This window comes from Biomphalaria glabrata, chromosome 9, assembly GCF_947242115.1.
Source record: "Biomphalaria glabrata chromosome 9, xgBioGlab47.1, whole genome shotgun sequence".
In the NCBI taxonomy this organism is placed as follows: domain Eukaryota; kingdom Metazoa; phylum Mollusca; class Gastropoda; family Planorbidae; genus Biomphalaria; species Biomphalaria glabrata.
In genome coordinates this window covers 1,462,767-1,482,500 of record NC_074719.1, presented here as the reverse complement: position 1 = coordinate 1,482,500, position 19,734 = coordinate 1,462,767, and the positions used below count along the sequence as shown (strand labels likewise).

The 19,734-nt window shown below is 39.1% G+C and overlaps 1 protein-coding gene across 3 annotated transcripts in view; it reads left to right on the top strand.

The window, feature by feature from the left end:
* The window catches only part of LOC106073742 (carboxyl-terminal PDZ ligand of neuronal nitric oxide synthase protein-like), a 220,137-nt gene that overhangs the window by 174,561 nt on the left and 25,842 nt on the right, over positions 1–19,734 (top strand). Inside the window, exon 1 of one of the 3 annotated variants that reach the window (XM_056040450.1) lies at positions 18,647–18,817. The exons of the other annotated variants lie outside the window; for them this stretch is intronic. Within the exon in view, the coding sequence (XP_055896425.1) occupies positions 18,773–18,817 (45 nt within the window). The 5' untranslated portion in view covers positions 18,647–18,772. Of the gene's footprint in view, positions 1–18,646; positions 18,818–19,734 lie in introns of those variants that run through there. 3 annotated transcript variants of the gene reach the window in all.

Here is a 19,734-nt window from a genome sequence, read left to right as displayed (position 1 = left end):
TTTTTCTGACACCAGAAAGTTGGCAAGTTTTCGATCGTTTGATTGCCAGTTGAGCCAAAAGAAGTCTTGTGTTTGTGTTGTGTGATCGGCTCCCAAAACATACCAGTTTATTTTGTATTTCTTTCCTACATTGTAAGCCCAAGACTTCTTACAATAATTCTACACATTATTTGGAAACTTATTGTAATAACTTAAGGGAGGGAACTCAACGAGGCAACTATGTTTATTTACAGGGACACAAAACGACATCTTCTTTTAGCATAGTCTCTTCATATTGGCTCATGTTGTCTGTTGTATTTATGTGTATTTTTCTGTTGTGTTGTCTTTATATGAGAAAAGAGTCCTTGTAATCACAACAAATTTCCGTAAGGATCAATAAAGCGGTCTTAGTCTTAGTCTTAGTCTTAGACTTAGTCTTAGACTTAGTCTTAGTCTTAGACTTAGTCTTAGTCTTAGTCTTAGTCTTATTCTTAGTCTTAGACTTAGTCTTAGTCTTATTCTTAGTCTTAGTCTTAGTCTTAGACTTAGTCTTAGTATTATTCTTAGTCTTAGACTTAGTCTTAGAATTAGACTTAGTCTTAGTCTTAGTCTTAGTCTTAGTATTAGTCTTAGACTTAGTCTTGGGCGGAAATCGTTCTCTTCTTAATGTCTACATCCTTTTCTGTCTGGTATCTGGCAGTGCGCTCCTTCTGCACTAGCCTGGATGGCGGTGCGCATGGCGGGGTTATAACATTATCTTATAAGTTACAGACGTTTCTTCAAACAAGAAGACAGTATAGTCGTGTTTGTGAAATGGAGACTTTAACTTAGCTCGTAATGTTTCCCTTTCCAGAACTTGCGATCTAGAAGGCAGATGATGTAATGGTCATCTGTTTCTGTGGCCCACGTTTAAAGAGGGTGTCGTGTGGCCAGCACAACGACCAACCGCCTTTACTTTTCTTTTACTAATGTCAGGTACCCATTAGAGCTGGGTGGACTCAAGAGTCGCCCAAAAGATCCCGAAATTCAAAATCCAAGTCTTAACTGATATTTAAACCCAGGACCTCTGGTTACCACTCAGCCAGAGCGCCTCCATAAACTTTTGTAGTTGTTGTTTTTTGACAGTGTTACAAAGTACCATTACTTTCTGTCTGTCTGTCTGTCTGTCTCGCTCTCTCTTTCTCTCTCTCGAAAAAAGAAAAAGGCTCACTAAATCTCAAGATCTTTCTTTTTAATCCTATTAGGATTGTTTTTTTGTTTTTTTTTGTTCCATTCTATGTTCTAATAGCACTTATACAAGTATGTCCTTCCATATGGAATAAGAAATGTGCCTTTATCTTTGTGTCTTTCTGGGTATTAAGCTGTTTGTAAGTTAGGGTTAAGTGTATTATCTATTATTTCTATTTCCCAACATCAACGTAGGGGTTCTTGGCAATGGAACATTTTAACTGTGGAGCATTAGCCAAAAAAAAAAAATTGCCACCAAAATCGGTATTTTCTTTAAGTATTAGAATTAATACGAAAAAAAGTTTCATTCCAGTAGTTTGAATATATTTCTTGATCCTGGTATGAACATACATCAATCACCGAAAGTTTCTTTTAATCCGTTCCCCATTTTGTTGGCTTTTATAAAAATAGCATTCTGTTGTACGAGCGTGTAATCAACAATCGGACTTGTCAGAAAAACCTGGCACAATTTGACCCACGAAAATTATCGTCTTTGAATTAAAACATGCCAGGTGAGAACGATATTGTTTTTCTATCTGCCCGGAACCTACCACATGTGTTGTTGAGCATCTGACTTGTCCTTGACGTGAAACAATGGATAGGTGAATATTGACCGGACATAATATGGGGGGGGGGGGGAGAAAAAGGTGGTGGGGAGGGGATGTCACTCAAGTATAAACATAGATATGGGAGATGTAGACACGCCAGAGTTAGGCTCTCTTATCTTCTAAATCAGTGATGCCCAAAGTACGGCCCGCGGGCCAGATCCGGCCCACGACGTGATTCCATCCGGCCCGCCGAAATGTAGGCACAAAGTGTAGAAAATCCCCCCTTTTTCCAAAAAAAAAAAAAAAAAAAAAAAAAAAAGAATTAGAAGGTGCAAAAATGTATATGTACTTACGTTAGGGGCTTAGAGCCCTCAATTTTTCTCCTGATTTATTGGTGCCATGACATTTAACATTTGTGGGTTTATGAAATAGGTGTTTGAGTGTAGAATGTACTTTTTCAACCAGGAAAAGTGAATGGTTCTTTACTTTTTTGTGGAACATGATAATAGATCAACATATTTGTTTTATAAAGAAAGTGTGGCTATTTAAAAAAAAACAACAAAAAAAAACAACAACATATAAACATTATAAAACAAAAATGACGGCATTCTTGGTTTGATCCGCGAATAAAAATGTGTTAAACTAAGCCTAGAAATTGGAGGATTGATGGGAATATTTTACCAAAAAGAGAAAGGAAAATGACTCGGTTGTAAAACTAGCACATATTCTAAGTACAGAGATGAAGCCCAATGTTGCTGATATTTTTAGTACTGAAATGAAGCTATCTTCTGAGGCGGGGAAAAAATATACATTTCAAATATCACATTAATTAATTAAGCACAGGATCTACGGGTTTCAAGTCTATCGTTTTTGTAGGCCTACGTTTTCATTCATGTGGCCCGCGACACGAGTGTCGGAAATTAAAATGGCCCGCAGGTCGAATTAGGTTGGGCATCACTGTTCTAAATCTTTGGACATGCTAAATCTGGGTTCTACATTCATTTCTAGTGTCAGCAATATTTTTTCCTGTATTGAATTTATTGATTATTAGGCATGTACTTTTAGTCCAATACCCCGGAGGCTTCATTTAAACTGAACACTTTTCGGCAAAAAAATTTGATTTCCTGGCAGATTTGTTTTGTCTAATCATACGTAACCGAAGAATTGAAAGTATTATCTACCGCCCAGATAAAACTCATGGTATCTATTCAGGGGCGGACTGGGTGTTAAAATCGGCCCGGGCATTTCTATACAGTGAGGCCCACAAATTGCATATGATTTGATGGGCATCCAATCATACCTGTCCTCATAGTCTGTTGTATTTATGTGTATGTTTCTGTTGTGTTGTCTTTATATGAGAAACGAGTCCTTGTAATCACAACAAATTTCCGTAAGGATCAATAAAGCAGTCTTAGTCTTAGTCTTATGTTTAATTTGATAATGTATCGATATCTGTACGCAAGCATACAGTGAACTTTATATCTTTATTTGAAGTATAGGCCTTATGTTGCTTTTTGATCGCTAAGTGAGTTGGCTCTAAAAGGATGCCTTTCGATGGCCCTACAGGCCCATTTGGTTACCGGCCCACCGGGCATTTGCCCGAAAGCCCATATAGCCAGTCCGCCCCTGTATCTATTTATCTCTGACGGTTCGCATAGAATTCATTCGTTGATTAATCATAAGGTACATATGTAAATTTAAAAAAAAAGGGGATTCCTGTTTCAAAAGCTCGTAGTTGATCCCTGCGAGTTAATGATACTGCCATATCTGGTTACATCTAGTATAGATAATCTTTTGCATGCAAACATAAACTGCCTTTTTTTTTTAAAGCGTACATGCATATATTCGTGACGCGTGACAAAATATATAGGTCGCAGCTGGGGCTGCGTAGTCACATGAAATACTGTAATATTTCTTCTGACTCGAGAACAAGCCTTGTTACATATATTCGCATTTGTTTTTATTATTATTCATTTAACAAACACCAAAAAAATATTTTAAAAAGGATCGATATTATGTTATGATCTTTAATGTTTGATAGCATCTATCTCTCCAATGTCTATGCCTACTATTTATGTAGATTCGGTATTTTAATAACCTGTTATGCATGGATTGATCATATTTCAAAGTTTAATTTTAATTCTTTTTAATTTAATAATTATGAAATGTGAGAATTTATATATAAAAAAAAGGTTGATCATCTTATTTTTTAATGTATTGTTCTTCTTTTGTGTCACAGCTCTCAGTTACAATCTGGGGTTATTATTTTATTTTATTTATGACAATCTCTTTAAAATATGGTTCACTTTTATGTAACTCTGTAAACCTGCATACTTAATTTTAAAATCAAAAGCGTTTGGCTGCTTAGCGGTACGCTCTTTCGCTGCTGAGCTGTGAGCTCTTTTGGAGACTGTGCCGAGGAGAAACAGAGTGCTGTTCTCTTCAGTTGTTCAGCACTGCCGTACAGGGTGTTGGTTATGTTGGGCTAGAGTGGTAGTAGCGTAGATTAAGATGGGGTATTCAAAGAGGATGTGGTTGACGGTTTCGTAAAGGCTGGCGCAGTGCCTACAAATGAGTAGGTGCATGGGACTTATTTGTTAATAATAATAATAATAATAATAATAATATAGAGTACAGACGTTACTTCAAAAGAGAAGATAATTACGTCCTAGGCATTTCATGTGTCAATCTAGTCATGCATGGTAATCAATGACTTAGAATCTGCCAAGTCGTTGGTTTTCCTGGCTGATTCAGGCAACCCATTCCATTCTCTAATGGCCTAGTGAAAAGGGAAATTTTTCCTAGCATGGGAAATAAGAAATATATCTTCTCTACCAAGCCTTCTGCAAACACTACTTAACAACACACCAGCACATCTAACACAAGAACTTGACAACAAGAGCTTCAATAAACAATGTAGCGGTTTATTTTACAAATACATAAACAACAGCCAATAAACACAATTGGCTACACTAACTTCAACTGCTTTCTTGTACTTAACAGAACTGACTAACTAACAGTACAAGTCTCTCTAGCTCGTACAGCTACATTCTCGAGGACTCACAAGGTACCACACAGTCCTTACTGCTTTGCTGTTCTGGACTCTACTGTCCTTTTTAGAACACTGTCTCTCGACCGTGAAGGCTTTTGATCACATGACCACAACACAGGTCATACTTGCGGTTATTAGCAGTACTGTCCCTTGTCTATCGACAGCCGTTGACCCGTTGGCCTGTGTGAATTCGTGTGTATCAGTAGGCCGCACATACATTAACCCTTTCGGTCCGCCACTGGAGTTACTACAATATGTATGTGGACTACAGGGTATGGTCTCCCTCTAACGAATCTTGACAGTGCTCTAGTTAGCCTGTCATTGACAACAATGGAGCTGGATAGGACACACCCTGCGAAAACCAGCTTCCTATGTAAATGAGGCAGGCACTTGACTGGAACCCACAAGGAAAGAGGACAGTGGGCAGACCCAAGCAAACCTGGAAGAGGTCAGTCATCAGTGAAGCTGAGGGTACTGGAATGACATGGGAGCAGATGAAGAAAGCTGCTCAGAATTGAGTTCAGTGGAGAGGTGTGGTTGCGTCCCTAGGCTCCCCTGGGAGTACACAGAATTAAGTCAGTGACAACAATGACAATCATAATATATGCAGAAATGTAATCAGTTACGGCTCTGTACCAAAGACTTCCGTCTCGCTTGTGCAAGTTCGATGCAGATATACTGTGTTTCAATGAAAACGAACCCGATCTCAATATATACATCTGCAGCAGTACTGAGCGCTCTGTCATTAGGCTATGAACATTGGTTCCCATCTGGTGGCCATCCTGCTTTGGTCCAGGGGACAAACATCTCTGACACTTGTTACGCAGGCTGCAACACTGCAAAGAAAAAAATCCACGATTCCAGCAGAACTGATTCTCCGCGGCTTTCCGTGGACCGGATAGCACCGCGTCCAAAGCCGGAAAGGGCACGCGGGTCGTAGTTTTAGGATCACTAACTGACCCACTGTCAGTCAGTCATTCATGATTAGAGCAGTAGAGTAGCTAGGAATTTGCTATCATTTGGTGGCCCGGGGGTACTTGACCTCTTTGGAGGCCCCTGCATTTTCCGTAATATTTAATATTTAATGTGAAAAAAAACAACTCTTTTGTGGGGACCCCCCCCCCTTTAAGTGGAGGCCCGGAGAGAAATTTTAATTTCTCCCCCTTCACTCCCTTCACCTAGCTACGCCTCTGGATTAATTTTCTATCAATTAGATTAGTCCTCCTGTCTACAGCCCCCTCTCATACCCACCCCCGCGCGCCCTTTTTTTTTTCGCGGCTGGTTAAAACACGTTGCCAACGCTCTCAGAATGTTTTCCATTCATCTTGTAAATCGTCTGAAGTAAATATTAATCCGCGTGCTAGTGTATTGTCGCCCAGCTCCTGACTTCTAGAACAACTGTGAACGCAGCAAGATCATCAAGGCATCTTTATTGTTAACTTTCTTTCCTAATCGACGATACCATCGTTGATTTGAGCCCAGTGTATTGTCGCCCTGATCTGACTTCTACTACAACTGTGAACGCAGCAAGATCATCAAGGCATCTTTATTGTTAAGTCTTTCTCTCCTAATCGACGATACCATCGTTGATTTGAGCCCAGTGTATTGTCGCCAAGCTCCTGACTTCTACTACAACTGTGAATGCAGCAAGATCATCAAGGCATCTTTATTGTTAAGTCTTTCTCTCCTAATCGACGATACCATCGTTGATTTGAGCCCAGTGTATTGTCGCCAAGCTCCTGACTTCTAGAACAACTGTGAACGCAGCAAGATCATCAAGGCATCTTTATTGTTAACTCTTTTCTCTCCTAATCGACGATACCATCGTTGATTTGAGCCCATTACATTAAATTAATGTTAATTTTTTTTATTAATTTGACTTTGTTTGCATAAAAAGAGCATGCATTTCCCTTTAATTGTATACCAAATACAACATTTTCCGATAACAAACAACAAAGCTATTGAAGCCCAATCACAACAGGGGTAGTGAAATAGTAATGAGCAAACTAAAGGATTCCTTCAAAACGCGGAAAAAAAAAATAACGGAGAGAAAGAGTTAATAAGTATTCGTGTGATGGGCTGGAGTTTGAATCCGTGTTTGATTTGACTTGGGCTGTGATTTCCGAGCTGATTCTATCTACATGTCCAGAAAGAAGATTGAACAGATAGCACTGATCACGCTTTAGCTGCTTAGAGACGCGCTATACTGTAACAACAAAACATTAAGGACAGCCATTTTTTGAGTTTTTTTCCAGTTCACAGCAGTTTCATTCCAGGGATTCTGGGTGTAAATTTAAAAGTATCGATTTCCATTCCACGCATGTAATGAGCTGAACAAGCACGCACAAAAAACTTAAAAAAAAAACCAACAGAACAGAGCTTATATATGGGGAAGAACTGCATATTTGCAGCCATATATCTACATACTGTAAGCTTTATTTCCTTTTTCTATATTAAACAAAATTAATTGATTACCGCTACTTAATTAATTAATTGCTAATTTTTTTTATTGGCATTTGCTTAGTTTGGGGCAATGAATTGTTTTGCTAAAGTTTCAACTCGATTCGAAAGTGGGAAATGGGAGAAATAACGTGTTTATAAAATTAGTACCAACCAGACAGAGTTAATATAAGCTTTTGTCCAAATCAGCTTGACCTTTGTCCTAAAAGTTTCAACCTTTGAGTCCAAACTTGTTTGCTTTCATAGTGTAATCGGTTTCTTATACTCTTTAAGCAGGGGGTGTGTGATGAGGCTGGTGAGTGTCTTGGGATGTAAGCCGCGCGAACTGGAGTAAAATATAGAGCCACATTTACCTGTTGGCATGGCAACCGAATACGTAAACACGACCTGGTTCACACGGCTCTATCAGAGCAATGACCACAACAACGCATGCGCGAGAGCAACACACATCTTCCTAGACCTGCAGAGGTCACGGAGGTCAAGAGGCAAGCTAAAGGTGAGCTTCGACTTCCGGGTAGCGTATATAGGTCACACTGCTCGAGTAAATAGTGAATCCAGGGTACGGTTGGGAAAAAAAAACAAAGGCGGAATCTTGAACACGATGCTCCCGGGGGTCTGGCTGCTTGCTTTAAAACTAAAGGGTATAATTTTTTCCAACGTTGATCAGAATGTCTTCCATCTTCCCCTTAGGGAGGGGGTGGTAAGGGTGCCTTAAATATTTCAGTAACCAGAAGAATTGGTTGCGGTATTTGTAGGCCTAAAAAAAGAATTGAATTAGTTAAAAAGTGTTTTGAAACTCATATTTTTTTATTGGAACTTTTTGAGACTGAGTGAATGTATGAACAAGGCAACAACAAAAATCTTGAGTTCAATTCTTATCTTATCTTATCTTATAAAATACAGATGTTACTTCAAAAAAGATGATTCCGTCCTACGCGTCATGCATTCAGTCATGCATATTAACTAATGACTTAAATTCTGCCAAGTCGCTGGTTTTCCTGGCTAGCTCAGGCAACCCCATTCCATGCTCTAATAGCACTAGGGAAGAAGGAGCATTTGTACAAATTTGTCCTAGCACATGGGACGAGGAATGTGCCTTGTTTATTCAACGCTTTTTAAAATCTCCTTCTAAAATACAGAGCTTTGGATTGGTCACAGGAAAACGATGAAAACTTATTTACTTTTTCTCTACATTCTTTCTTTATGTTCATAATTATTACAGTCAAATGCAACGCATTGCTTCCCCATCTTTCCAGTACTAATCTATACACACACGTGAATCGTTGATGGTTGTCACGTGACCGTACGTTTCGGTGAATGAGGTCCATCGGACTGATAGGTTTGCAAAGGGAAAAGAAAATTCATATATCAGTTTTATAGCTGTAAGGAATACGATTTATTAAAAAGTTCACTGACTCCGTCTGTCTGATACAACATTTGATACAACATTTGATACAACATTTGATACAACATTTGATACAACATTTGATACAACATTTGATACAACATTTGATACAACATTTGATACAACATTTGATACAACATTTGATACAACATTTGAACACATTATTTCTCCCACGACAATTTTCGGATCAAGTTGAAACTTTACTCAGTGGACCTCATTCACCGATCGTAATCAAACACCATTTAGCCACGTGATTCTATATATCTTCTAAACAAATTATGTAATCCATAGTGGCTGTCAAGTGATACGTATTTCTCATTGTTTTATCAATATTATGACGTGGCTAAATGTTGTTTATTTACGATTGGTGAATGAGGACCATTCTTTATTGTACCTAAGAAAACATGGGTCATTTTTTTTTAAATAACCAATGAGTTAATTAATTATTGGTAATTAATCAATTTCTGTCGATATTAAGGGAAATAAACCTTACTATGTTGATAGATATGGCTATAAATATAGAACTGTTTCCCTTATATTTTTAAAAAATATTTGTTAAATATTTAAAACTTTGCTTGTTTACAAATACTATACTCCGCAGTATATTTCTGTTTCTCGCTAAGAGACTACTTGAAGTAAGATCTTATAGTGTGACCCCATCAGCATTAGGGCTCTCTAGCGTACACATGTGATCCCCGAATATTCCCGCGTCATTCAAAGGGAGACAATTTTAATCTGGCGTAAATAATGAGGAGATAACTATGTATCAGACATCACACCGGAAGTTCGGTAAGACACTTATCGAATATCAGACATGGATGAGGTTAGAGTTGTCCGGGAACTGGAGACTTGATCTAAAATGTGAATATATCTACATTTGAGGTTCTAGAAATGGTCGAAAAGCGTGCACATGAACCAGGTTGAAAAAAAATGTTTCTTTTTGGACTTAAAGGAAGTTTATAGCTGCTGTCTACAGTTTATAAATAGAATACTTAACAGTTTTAGTCCAAGGTAGCCTTTAAGCTTAAGTAGCTTTGTTTGCTACAGATAAATGTCTACGTGAGACTTAAGGCCTTATTTACTATAGACCTACAAGAGTCTCAATGCCATGTTTACTATAGACCTACAAATGTCTCAATGCCATGTTTACTATAGACCTACAAGAGTCTCAATGCCATGTTTACTATAGGTCTACGTGCGTCTTTAGGTCATGTTTACTACTGGCCTTTGTGAGACTTATGGTCATGTGTACTAAAGGCCTACGTGAGTCTTAGGCAATGTTTACTATAGACCTATCTGAAATGCACGCGATGCGGTAAAATAGGCATCGCAAATGGTTTACGTTGTCATGTGAATCACTGCAATCATCGTTAATCAAGTAAATCACTAAATTTAGAAAGCCTTCAGGATAGAAGACTTAAAAGTAAAGTAGCAATTATGCATAAAACACTGAACCATAATCTTCAAATACAAAAACAAAATTTAATAAAATACTCTGAAAGACACAAAGATAAAGGCACATTCCTCGTCCCATATGCTAGGACAAAATTTGTACAAATACTCCTTCTTCCCTAGTGCTATTAGAACATGGAATGGGTTGCCTGAGTCAGCCAGGAAAACCAATGGCTATTGATTAACATGCTTGACTAGATTAACCTAAAAACACGCGTAGGACGTAATCATCTTCTCTTTTGAAGTATAACGTCTGTATTTTATAAGATAAGATAATCATCGGGATCGAAGACATTGCCATTGTCATTATCGTCTGAAAGGCAGGGTTTTCTTTGTCCGTTGTTGTTTTTTTTTTTCAAACTAGAAAAATGAAACAGACATAAACGACGGAACAATTGAAAGACCTAATTAATACGAGACGAATGTAGATCTTTGCTTGATAAAAAAAATATCAGCATCTTCTTTGAATTATTTCCCCTACATAAGACGAGCATGTCTGTGTGTTTGTGTGTGTCAGCATGTATGTGTGTGTCTGTATATCTGCGTGTGTGTGTCTGCTTGTGTGTGTGTGTGTGTCTGCATGTATGTGTGTGTCTGTATATCTGTCTGTGTATGTCTGAGCGAAGGGAACTCAATCTATTAATTTAACATTTAGGGCCAACCTTGAATTGTAAGATGTACACACACACACACACACACAAAAACACACACACAAACACACACACATGGCTACAGTTAAAACGCTGCTCTCAGACACAAAAGATTTTTTTTTTTACCCTCATCGTGTAGTGTCTAATCACAGAGGAGTAGCAGCCCCCCTCCCAGCGAGGGTGAACTGTATGCTCAATGCTAAATCAAACCCACACTTTAATGTGGTCAATTCATTCGCTTTGAGTCTTCTAGCAAATAAGGTGTAAAAGCAGACAATGTAAGCATTCTATTAACCAAAGCAAACCAAAAGATCGTGTGTTTAGAACAATAATAATAATAATACTGTCAGAGGGCGGTACTTCTGCAGACCTGCCACATCACCAGAAAATTCCTCAGTGGAAACTGTTAAAGGGACTACGATGAATTTTGTTTCTCTTTAGCGAAACTCGGCCCTGGCAGCGCCAGAGAATGACTACTCGTTCATTTCTAACATAATAATAATAATCTTTATTATCCGTAAGGAAATTTGTCTTACAATTTGTGCATTACACCAAACAAAAAACATTGTAACTATAAGAAACCAAAGTGTACACTCACACCAGACTCACTCATAATTTACATGTGAATTGTAAATGGTCTAACTTATTACAAAGATCATTCAGAAGAAACATTTTAACCAATTTTTCTAAACATTTAGACACAATGGAAGTAATGCCCATTTTCACAGTCTGTCTCTAGGCCAGGAATGTGTGTATGAATTTTATTCACAAAATTACACTAGTTTTTAGAATGTAGTGCAGCGTAAAAAAAAAAAGTATGGTAGCGAAATTTAGGACAAAACAGCAGATTTTAAAGAAATGTAGCGAAATGCGGATGGAGAGAGCTTGGTGGCTGAGTGGTACAGCGCTTGGCTTCCGAAACGATAGGTTCCGGGTTCAAATCTCAGAATTGTTTAGGTCCTAAAATTCTAAGTGTACTGTACCTGAGTTTAGTCGGGGAAGTAAAAGCGGTTGGTCGTTGTGCTGGCCACATAACACCCTGCTCTTTAACCGTCGGGGATAGAAACAGTTTACCTTTATAGTATCTGCTTTATAGATTGTAAGATCTGAAAGGTTCACTTATACCTGCTGAAATGTAAGTCTTTACAGTGTTAACTCATTTTTCACTACGCTCTTTTAGTAAAGTTTATGTTTCTCCTTTAAGTTTCCCCCTTTAAGTTTCCCCTTTAAGTTTCCCCTTTAAGTTTCCCCCTTTAAGTTTCCCCTTTAAGTTTCCCCTTTAAGTTTCCCCTTTAAGTTTCCCCCTTTAAGTTTCCCCCTTTAAGTTTCCCCCTTTAAGTTTCCCCTTTAAGTTTCCCCCTTTAAGTTTCCCCTTTAAGTTTCCCCCTTTAAGTTTCCCCTTTAAGTTTCCCCCTTTAAGTTTCCCCCTTAAAGTTTCCCCTTTAAGTTTCCCCCTTTAAGTTTCCCCTTTAAGTTTCCCCCTTTAAGTTTCCCCCTTTAAGTTTCCCCCTTTAAGTTTCCCCTTTAAGTTTTTCCTTTAAGTTTCTCCTTTCAGACCTTGCGATCAATGGGGCCGATGATGTTAAGGTCATCTGTTTCTTTGGCCAACGGTTAACGAGCAGGGTGTCATGTGGCCAGCACAACGACCAACCGCCTTTACTTTCCATTAACTAAAGTCAGGTACCCATTTGAGTTGGGTGGACCGCGCTCCTTTCACTTGATTATAATTAGTTCTAATTTTACTTGCAGACGTTGATTTGTGTCGTGTGTACGCATGTAGTGAAGAAATGGTACAACATGACTTGATGGGGCTTCCAATGATGTGTACTTGTCTCGGGCAAGTTGGGTTTGAGCAGCTACATCCGGGTCAAGGTTTATGACCCTCAAGGATATCACTCCCGTGCTGAGCTATAAATACGGGAATAACCCTAGTACACCTTTTATTATAGTCAAATCTTATGTTTAAAAAAAAAAAAGATCCTCCCCCGAATTATTACCTCCCTTTGATCTCCGCCACTGGTGTAAGTGAAAATAAAAAGATTTTGGGAGATCGAACCACACCGTGCCTGGTTCCGGCCTAAATGTGGAAGTAGGTCACTCTCCATCTGGAACTGTTTCACGTGAGTGCGTGGAGGGGTGGGCTCAGGAGGCGCCCCTGGCACGTGGAGATCAAAGGTCATTGTACATTACCTTTTCCTTTTTCACTCGCTGAGAATATGGGGAAAAAGATGGGGGGGGGGGGGGCAGGTAGAGTTCAGACATGTTGATTTGGAGAAGATGTAGATGAGTAAATGTAGATCTGTGTGTGTGTGTGTGAGGAGAGAGTGAGGGAAAGTATGAGAAAGAGAGGCGCTCCCGTACGAGCGCGTGTTTGGAGGCCATGATTCTGTTGTGATCTAATGGCTACTGTCATGACACATAAACCAAACCAAGGGAAGACCACTCATTAGCCTCGGTCCAACGCGATTATCTTTCCCTGAAACATAACTTTTTCACAAACCTTTTGAACAAAGACAAGGCAAGGGAAATAACTGGGACTATTCTGATTTCGTATTCAACGGATTCATTCATGTCTTCATTTCATAAGGCTCGTTCTGTGTTTCTGGTGATTATTTTTCATTAAGGATAAACGTGATGGTATTTATGTGCGTTTTCATTTTATTAAGAAAGAGGATTATTATTTTACCAGCAGAAAGCTTGGTTTATCTTGGTTTAAATGAGTGCGTGAATGTCAGTTAAAATTTTGTTTTGTAAAATGTTTTACATGTTTCGGATGTTCCTTCAGAGTTGAAGATAGTGAAGAATATCAATCTTTACGTCACTGTTTAGGCTGAATGTGGGCACTGACCGTGTGGAAGACACGCTTTTGCATCCACCACTAAAAGACGCAATTCAGAATGTGACGTCATGACCGGAAATGACGTTTCGGAACAGCAGACGATCGAGAGAAAACATTTCAATTCATACTTCTGTTTCTATTCTTAGACAGCACACTGACATTCTGTGCTTGGCACGTTGGCATGTACAGTGGCAGACACACTGACATTCTGTTGTTGGCACACCATGACACACACAGTGGTTGACAGTGGTTAACGCCACTGCTAAACAACCAAAGCATCAAGGACTTAGGGTTGTGTAGATTGACAATCTTTAGAATCTATTTTAATGACGAATTGCTAGTGCTGTAGACTTCGTTCTTTTTCCTCGTTCTCATTGTTATGTTGGAGTGTTCAGATGACTAGACCAATACATGAGATGAACTGCGCAGTGGTTTCCAAATCAGGGAGCTCTCCATATAGTTTTCTTTCTATTGGGGTGATTTGAGGCAGGTGTCTTATACAGGTCTCTTGGTAAAGAGAGCAGTTTTGGAGGATATGGTCACCATTCTCTGGTGACACTCCACTTGGGCAGATTTCACTGGTTCCAATTTTGAGCTTCCGGTTGTGTCATTCTGTTGTGTCCGGTCCTGAGTCGAAAGGACTGTAGACTGACTAGACTAAAGACTTGTAGTAGACAGACATTATAGATTATTAGACTGATATCTTATCTTATAAAATACAGACGTTAAGATGTTGTCTTCGTACCACGCGTCATGCATCTATAATTTTATTTCAAGAGAATAAGAATTTGTGACACGTGACAGGTTTTAAAAAAATGTATATTTCCTCCAGATGTTAAAGGAAATTATTCATTCAATTATATTTTATGCCCTAGAATTTAACAGCAGTAATGTGATTGCCAAGTCTATTTTAGAACTCTCTTTTCACAAATAGAATAATGGAGGTGACATGGGAAAGAACTCTAAATACTTTGTCACTAATGAATGTGTTAATTGTCTCCCTTTATCCTAGCTTGTGTCTCCAAGTTCAGCCATGTTGATCTATAAACACGGCAAGCTTCGGTAATGAGCGTGGCTCTTGTCCAGGCTGATCTATCCTGTCAATAATAATGCGCCTGTTTTTTGTTGTTGTTGTCTGTTTTCCATTTTAAAGTTTTTCAGATGGAGAATTTCCCTAGGTGTGGTAATATTTCCGTTGCCATGGTGATTGGACGCAGAGGCCAGCTAAACACATGCAATGGGCGCGCAAGCGTGTGTGATGACGTCATAGTTTGCACACAAAAAATAAATGTTCATTCAGTTCTGATAATAAGCAAGAAAATGTGTCTGATATAAATCAAAGTGCTGTTGGAACATAATTCTGTGGTGTTTGCAAGAGTTTTTCTTACAAAAAATACAAGTTTGACTTGTGTATAAACTGATACATTCCATATGCTAGGACTAATTCCTACAAGTGCTCCTTCTTCCCTAGTGCCATTAGAGCATGGAACGGGTTGCCTGAATCAGCCGGGAAAACCAACGACTTGGCAGAGTTTAATCCTCTAATTAACATGCATGATTGGATTGACATGTGGAATACGAGTAGGACGTAATTATCTTCTGTTTTGAAGTAACGTCTGTAAAGTATAAGATAATATTTCAAGTTTTTCCACATGCTGATTGGTAAATCTGGAGAACGCGTGGTATTAGAGTCTAATAAATAGTACTGTTAATGGATCTGAATTTTAAGACTGGATGAATTCTCTAGAAGTAAATCAGCTTTCAGCTATTTACTCATAAATTTATAATTACTTTAATACTGTTACAAAGATTTCACGGCGATTAGATTGTATCGCATCTCACTATCCAGGCTCTCTGCAAACTGCTCCTTCAATGAAGTCCAGTAGGGAATCAGCGCCGAACGCGCCATTATCCCGTTGATTGTTAGAAAGGCCTTTATCCAACAACCAGGCCTGGACATGGGGCTCTTCATCCCTGTCCCAGCGGTAAGCGGCCTTTGTGACTGACTGGGTCAGACCGGGCCGTGACGCGTACACAGCGCGCCGTCCCCGTTCCTGGGCCGCACTCGCTACAAGTGGCCGAGAACAGTGCTAACTGAGGGGAGCTTGTCTCATATTCCTATACTGTAACCGTCACTGTTCCGTGCAGGGACCGCCACTCCAGCCACAAGTCCTGATGACGGCCCCCCTGTCTGGAACGGCGTGACGGACTTTTTGGACTGGGTTGCTGGCTTTTGTTCAATCCCCACCCCGAGTGAGATACAAAAAAAACGAATAGCTGAACCAAGGTATCCTGCTGGTACGCTTCTCGTACTTAGTCTATCTAGTTCCACTACTAGACGTTTCCACCGGAAGCGCGATGGGTAGCTGGAACCCTCCGGGCAAAATGCACCACACAGCACTACCAACTTAAAGAGCTTGACAACTCAGGGCTCCAAGATAACGTAACGGTTTAATGTCCAATAATCGTAGCCAATACTGTACAATTGGCAGCACGTAACATAGACTGTACAAATATTTTTTCGTGAACAACTGTAACGACTTAGCAATTCTTGCGCTGACCTCAACTTTTCGTTCCGGGCTTGCACTGGGTTCAACTGTTCAGGACTGACTCCACACACTGGGCTCGTTGTGTCGGACTCGATCGCAGACCAAGATCAAGACGCCGTTTCGTCTTGACTGTACTTGACAGTATTTCGCACTGAACCGTCGTAATGCTCCGTACAGAACCACACCGTTGAACCACACTGAGCTGTGCTGTAGTGAACCGTCTTGACTGTGATACCTCCGCTCTTTATATAGGGTCCCTGCTGGCCTTCTAGAACCGGACGGAACGTCGCTCGACCTTTCTGGGTGGTCACCCGACTACATCCCTCGTGACGCTCACAATACAGATTCTTTCCGAACTATCTTGGCTGACCGTCGTACGTCGTCACGGTTGACCGCTCGTCTAGCAATGGCCTAGGGCAGGGGTCGGCAACCTTTTGAGTCGAAAGAGCCAAAAATTACAATTTGCAAAATTTTAAATTTTTAAAGAGCCACAAAGTTTTTCTTGCAACAATAAATAGTAATCGCACATTTTTTTATGAAAAAAAAAGTTTATTATTTATAAGTAGTGTTTTTTCACAACAAATTAGATAATATATATATATATATATATATATATATATATATATATATATATATATATATATAGCATTATTACATAATATTTTTTTAATTTCGGTAACAACTAAAAACAGTTAAACATTTGCTTAAACGCTAACTTGAACTTCAATAACAAACAATTGAGCAATCAAATTCAATGGGAGCGTTGGCTTTGCATGGTTTTAGAAAGTTTGGATATATTTGGCTCAAAAGTTGTTTTTAGTTTCAAACACGACTCTAAATTTTCAACTGTTAGTTGGCTTCTTACTTTGCTTTTAGTTATATTCATGAAAAAAAAAACACGCACGAATATGTCGATCCGAAGAAGTCAGCACTCCAAATGTCAACTTCTTCCCTCACTGTAGCAATCTGGAAGAGTATTCCATGCGCCGAATCAACTCGCGGGATTTCTTTTAAAGCTGTCCATTTTTTGTTGCGTTACGTGAGAGGTTGCAATCCTTGAAGTTTTTCTTTTGGACCTTGGGAAGACATATACCTAACAAAATGGGCAACTTGTGCCGTGTCTTTATGTAGCAAGATTAGCAAGTGATAGGACAAAAGAAAGCTGAATATCTTACAACTGTAAATATGTTACATTTGAAGACATTTTAAATATTCTATCTTGCTGTGTTTTTGTAGATAGTGTTCAAATCTTTGATTTTTTATCAAGATTTCTGGTTTGTTCTTGAAATCACGAAACAGTTCTTCAGATGCACGTAGGAAGCAGTCTTTGACATAATCACCATCTGTAAATGGTTTGCCTTTTTGTGCAATTTCGTGTGGTACCGCAAAGCCTGCCAGATTAGCATTACTTGTAGATTGCTTCTAACTTTGAGAAGATAATTGCTTCCAACTCATTTACTTGAAACAACAAACTTTACGTCACAGCCAAAGCACGTGGGGAAGTTGCCAATTCATCTAGTGTCGAAAGCGACTTGAAAGCTACATAGAAACATCCGACGATGGCGTCATTAGAGAGCTTCTGACGGACTGACAACAGATTCAGAACTATTAAAAAAAATGTTTTGATAAAATAAATAATATTTGCGTATGGAACTAAAGAGCCGCAGCTTCACACCCAAAGAGCCGCATGTGGCTCGCGAGCCGCAGGTTGCCGACCCCGGGCCTAGGGCGATTTGCGACGGCTGTCTACACACATACCACTACCCCCCATCTGTGCCACCACCAGGTTAATTACAATATTATTTTCATGTCCATTTCATTTCCCAGACATCTATTCTCTGACGTCATGGAGTTTGCGTCATTTACATTCGTACTTTCGTAATATGTTGCGTAACACTTACTTGATCGCCATTGTGCGTGATTTTGTTTTCTCTCCATTGTAGTCAGATCTTTCATTGCCATCTGTTGTTTTCAGTGTCCAGGGATGTCAAAGGAATATCAAAATATGGGTCATCTTTGTGAATTAGAAGCTATGTATATTGTTTCCTGCCATGAGTTGATAACTTGAGAGTACTTTCCAACTGGTCCGTCCATGGTTTGACTTTGGATTTCAGTTTTATATATTTATTTTAAAATTTTAAAAAGCTTAGATCGGGGTGTTTTGCTTGTATCTTTGATAATCTGATATCATTTCTCTGTTATCTTAGATTGGAGAGGGGAGGGTGGTAATAATGACTGATGATCTTGGTGGTCTTAAGGAAGGGTCTGAGAAGCACTGACCTATGCAAGTCTTTTTATTGCAAGCCAATCTTATCCTAGGTGTGGATATGGGAACGAATGGTGCAATAAGGAAGGTGATGTCATCAGGCTGTTTCTGTAACACTTCCGGTCTATTCCAACTCTAGGGACGCTCATTTCATAGACATTTTTACTTGTGATACTTCTGTAAAAGGATGTAGGCAATAGTTTATGTGCGTGTATATTAAAAATAAGAACTTGATCTTATAGGAAGAAAGATTGAATAAATCCTGGTCTGTGAGAAAGACAAACGAATAAACAATAATTTATTTGAATCACGTGAAATAAAATTTGTGCAACTAATATTTCCAAAATGGCGGAGAGACATTTCAGTTTACACCAGCGAGGAAAGAAAAAGGTGAGATTTTAATTTCTTCCCAAACAACACACACCAAGAACCACACTCTAAACACACACACACACGCTTGAGCACCATACTCTAAACACACACAAACACACGCTTGAACACCAAGAACCACATTCTAAACTCTAAACACATACACACGCTTGAACACTATACTCTATACACGCTTGAACACCAAGAACCACATTCTAAACTATAAACACATTCACACGCTTGAACACCTTACTCTAAACCAGTGATGCCCAAAATACGGCCCGCGGGCCACATACGGCCCGCGACGTGGTTCTATCCGGCCCGCCGAAACATCGGCACAAAGTGTAGAAAATCAACTTATACAAAAAAAAGTCTTAAAAATATCTTTCCCTAGGTAGGATAAATGGATTGGTACCGTCAGTGAGCCAACGTTTTTATCTATAAACAAAGAGAGGCTCTTAATGAAGATAACATTCAACAGCTTTATAAAACCAAACTCATTAATAAATAAGCCGGCATTCTTGGTTTGAGACGTGATTGTCAGATTACACCAAGAGTGGAGAACTGAGGAGAATATTTACCAAAAAGAGATAAAAATGAGTCGGCTGTTAGGCGATTTTCTATTGCCGCTAACTGACAAATCTGATACCTCTCAAAATCTTGGTATTTATTCGTGATAAAAACAACAGTTTTGAAATGAGAGATATCGTAGCTATTAAGAGCATGCATGGGACCACCAGTGGCGAAGTATTGTCAAAGAAGTCTCAACCATCACAGAGAATCTTTTCCCTTTGAGAAATTAGTGAGAGTGACTTCTAATGGTGCCACAAGTATGGTTGAAGGCAACAGCTATTAGAAGTCAAGTGGAACCGAGCCTCTGTAGTTTCGTTCAATTATTCACCAACAAAATCTATGCTAATTCTGGACCAACTGATGAT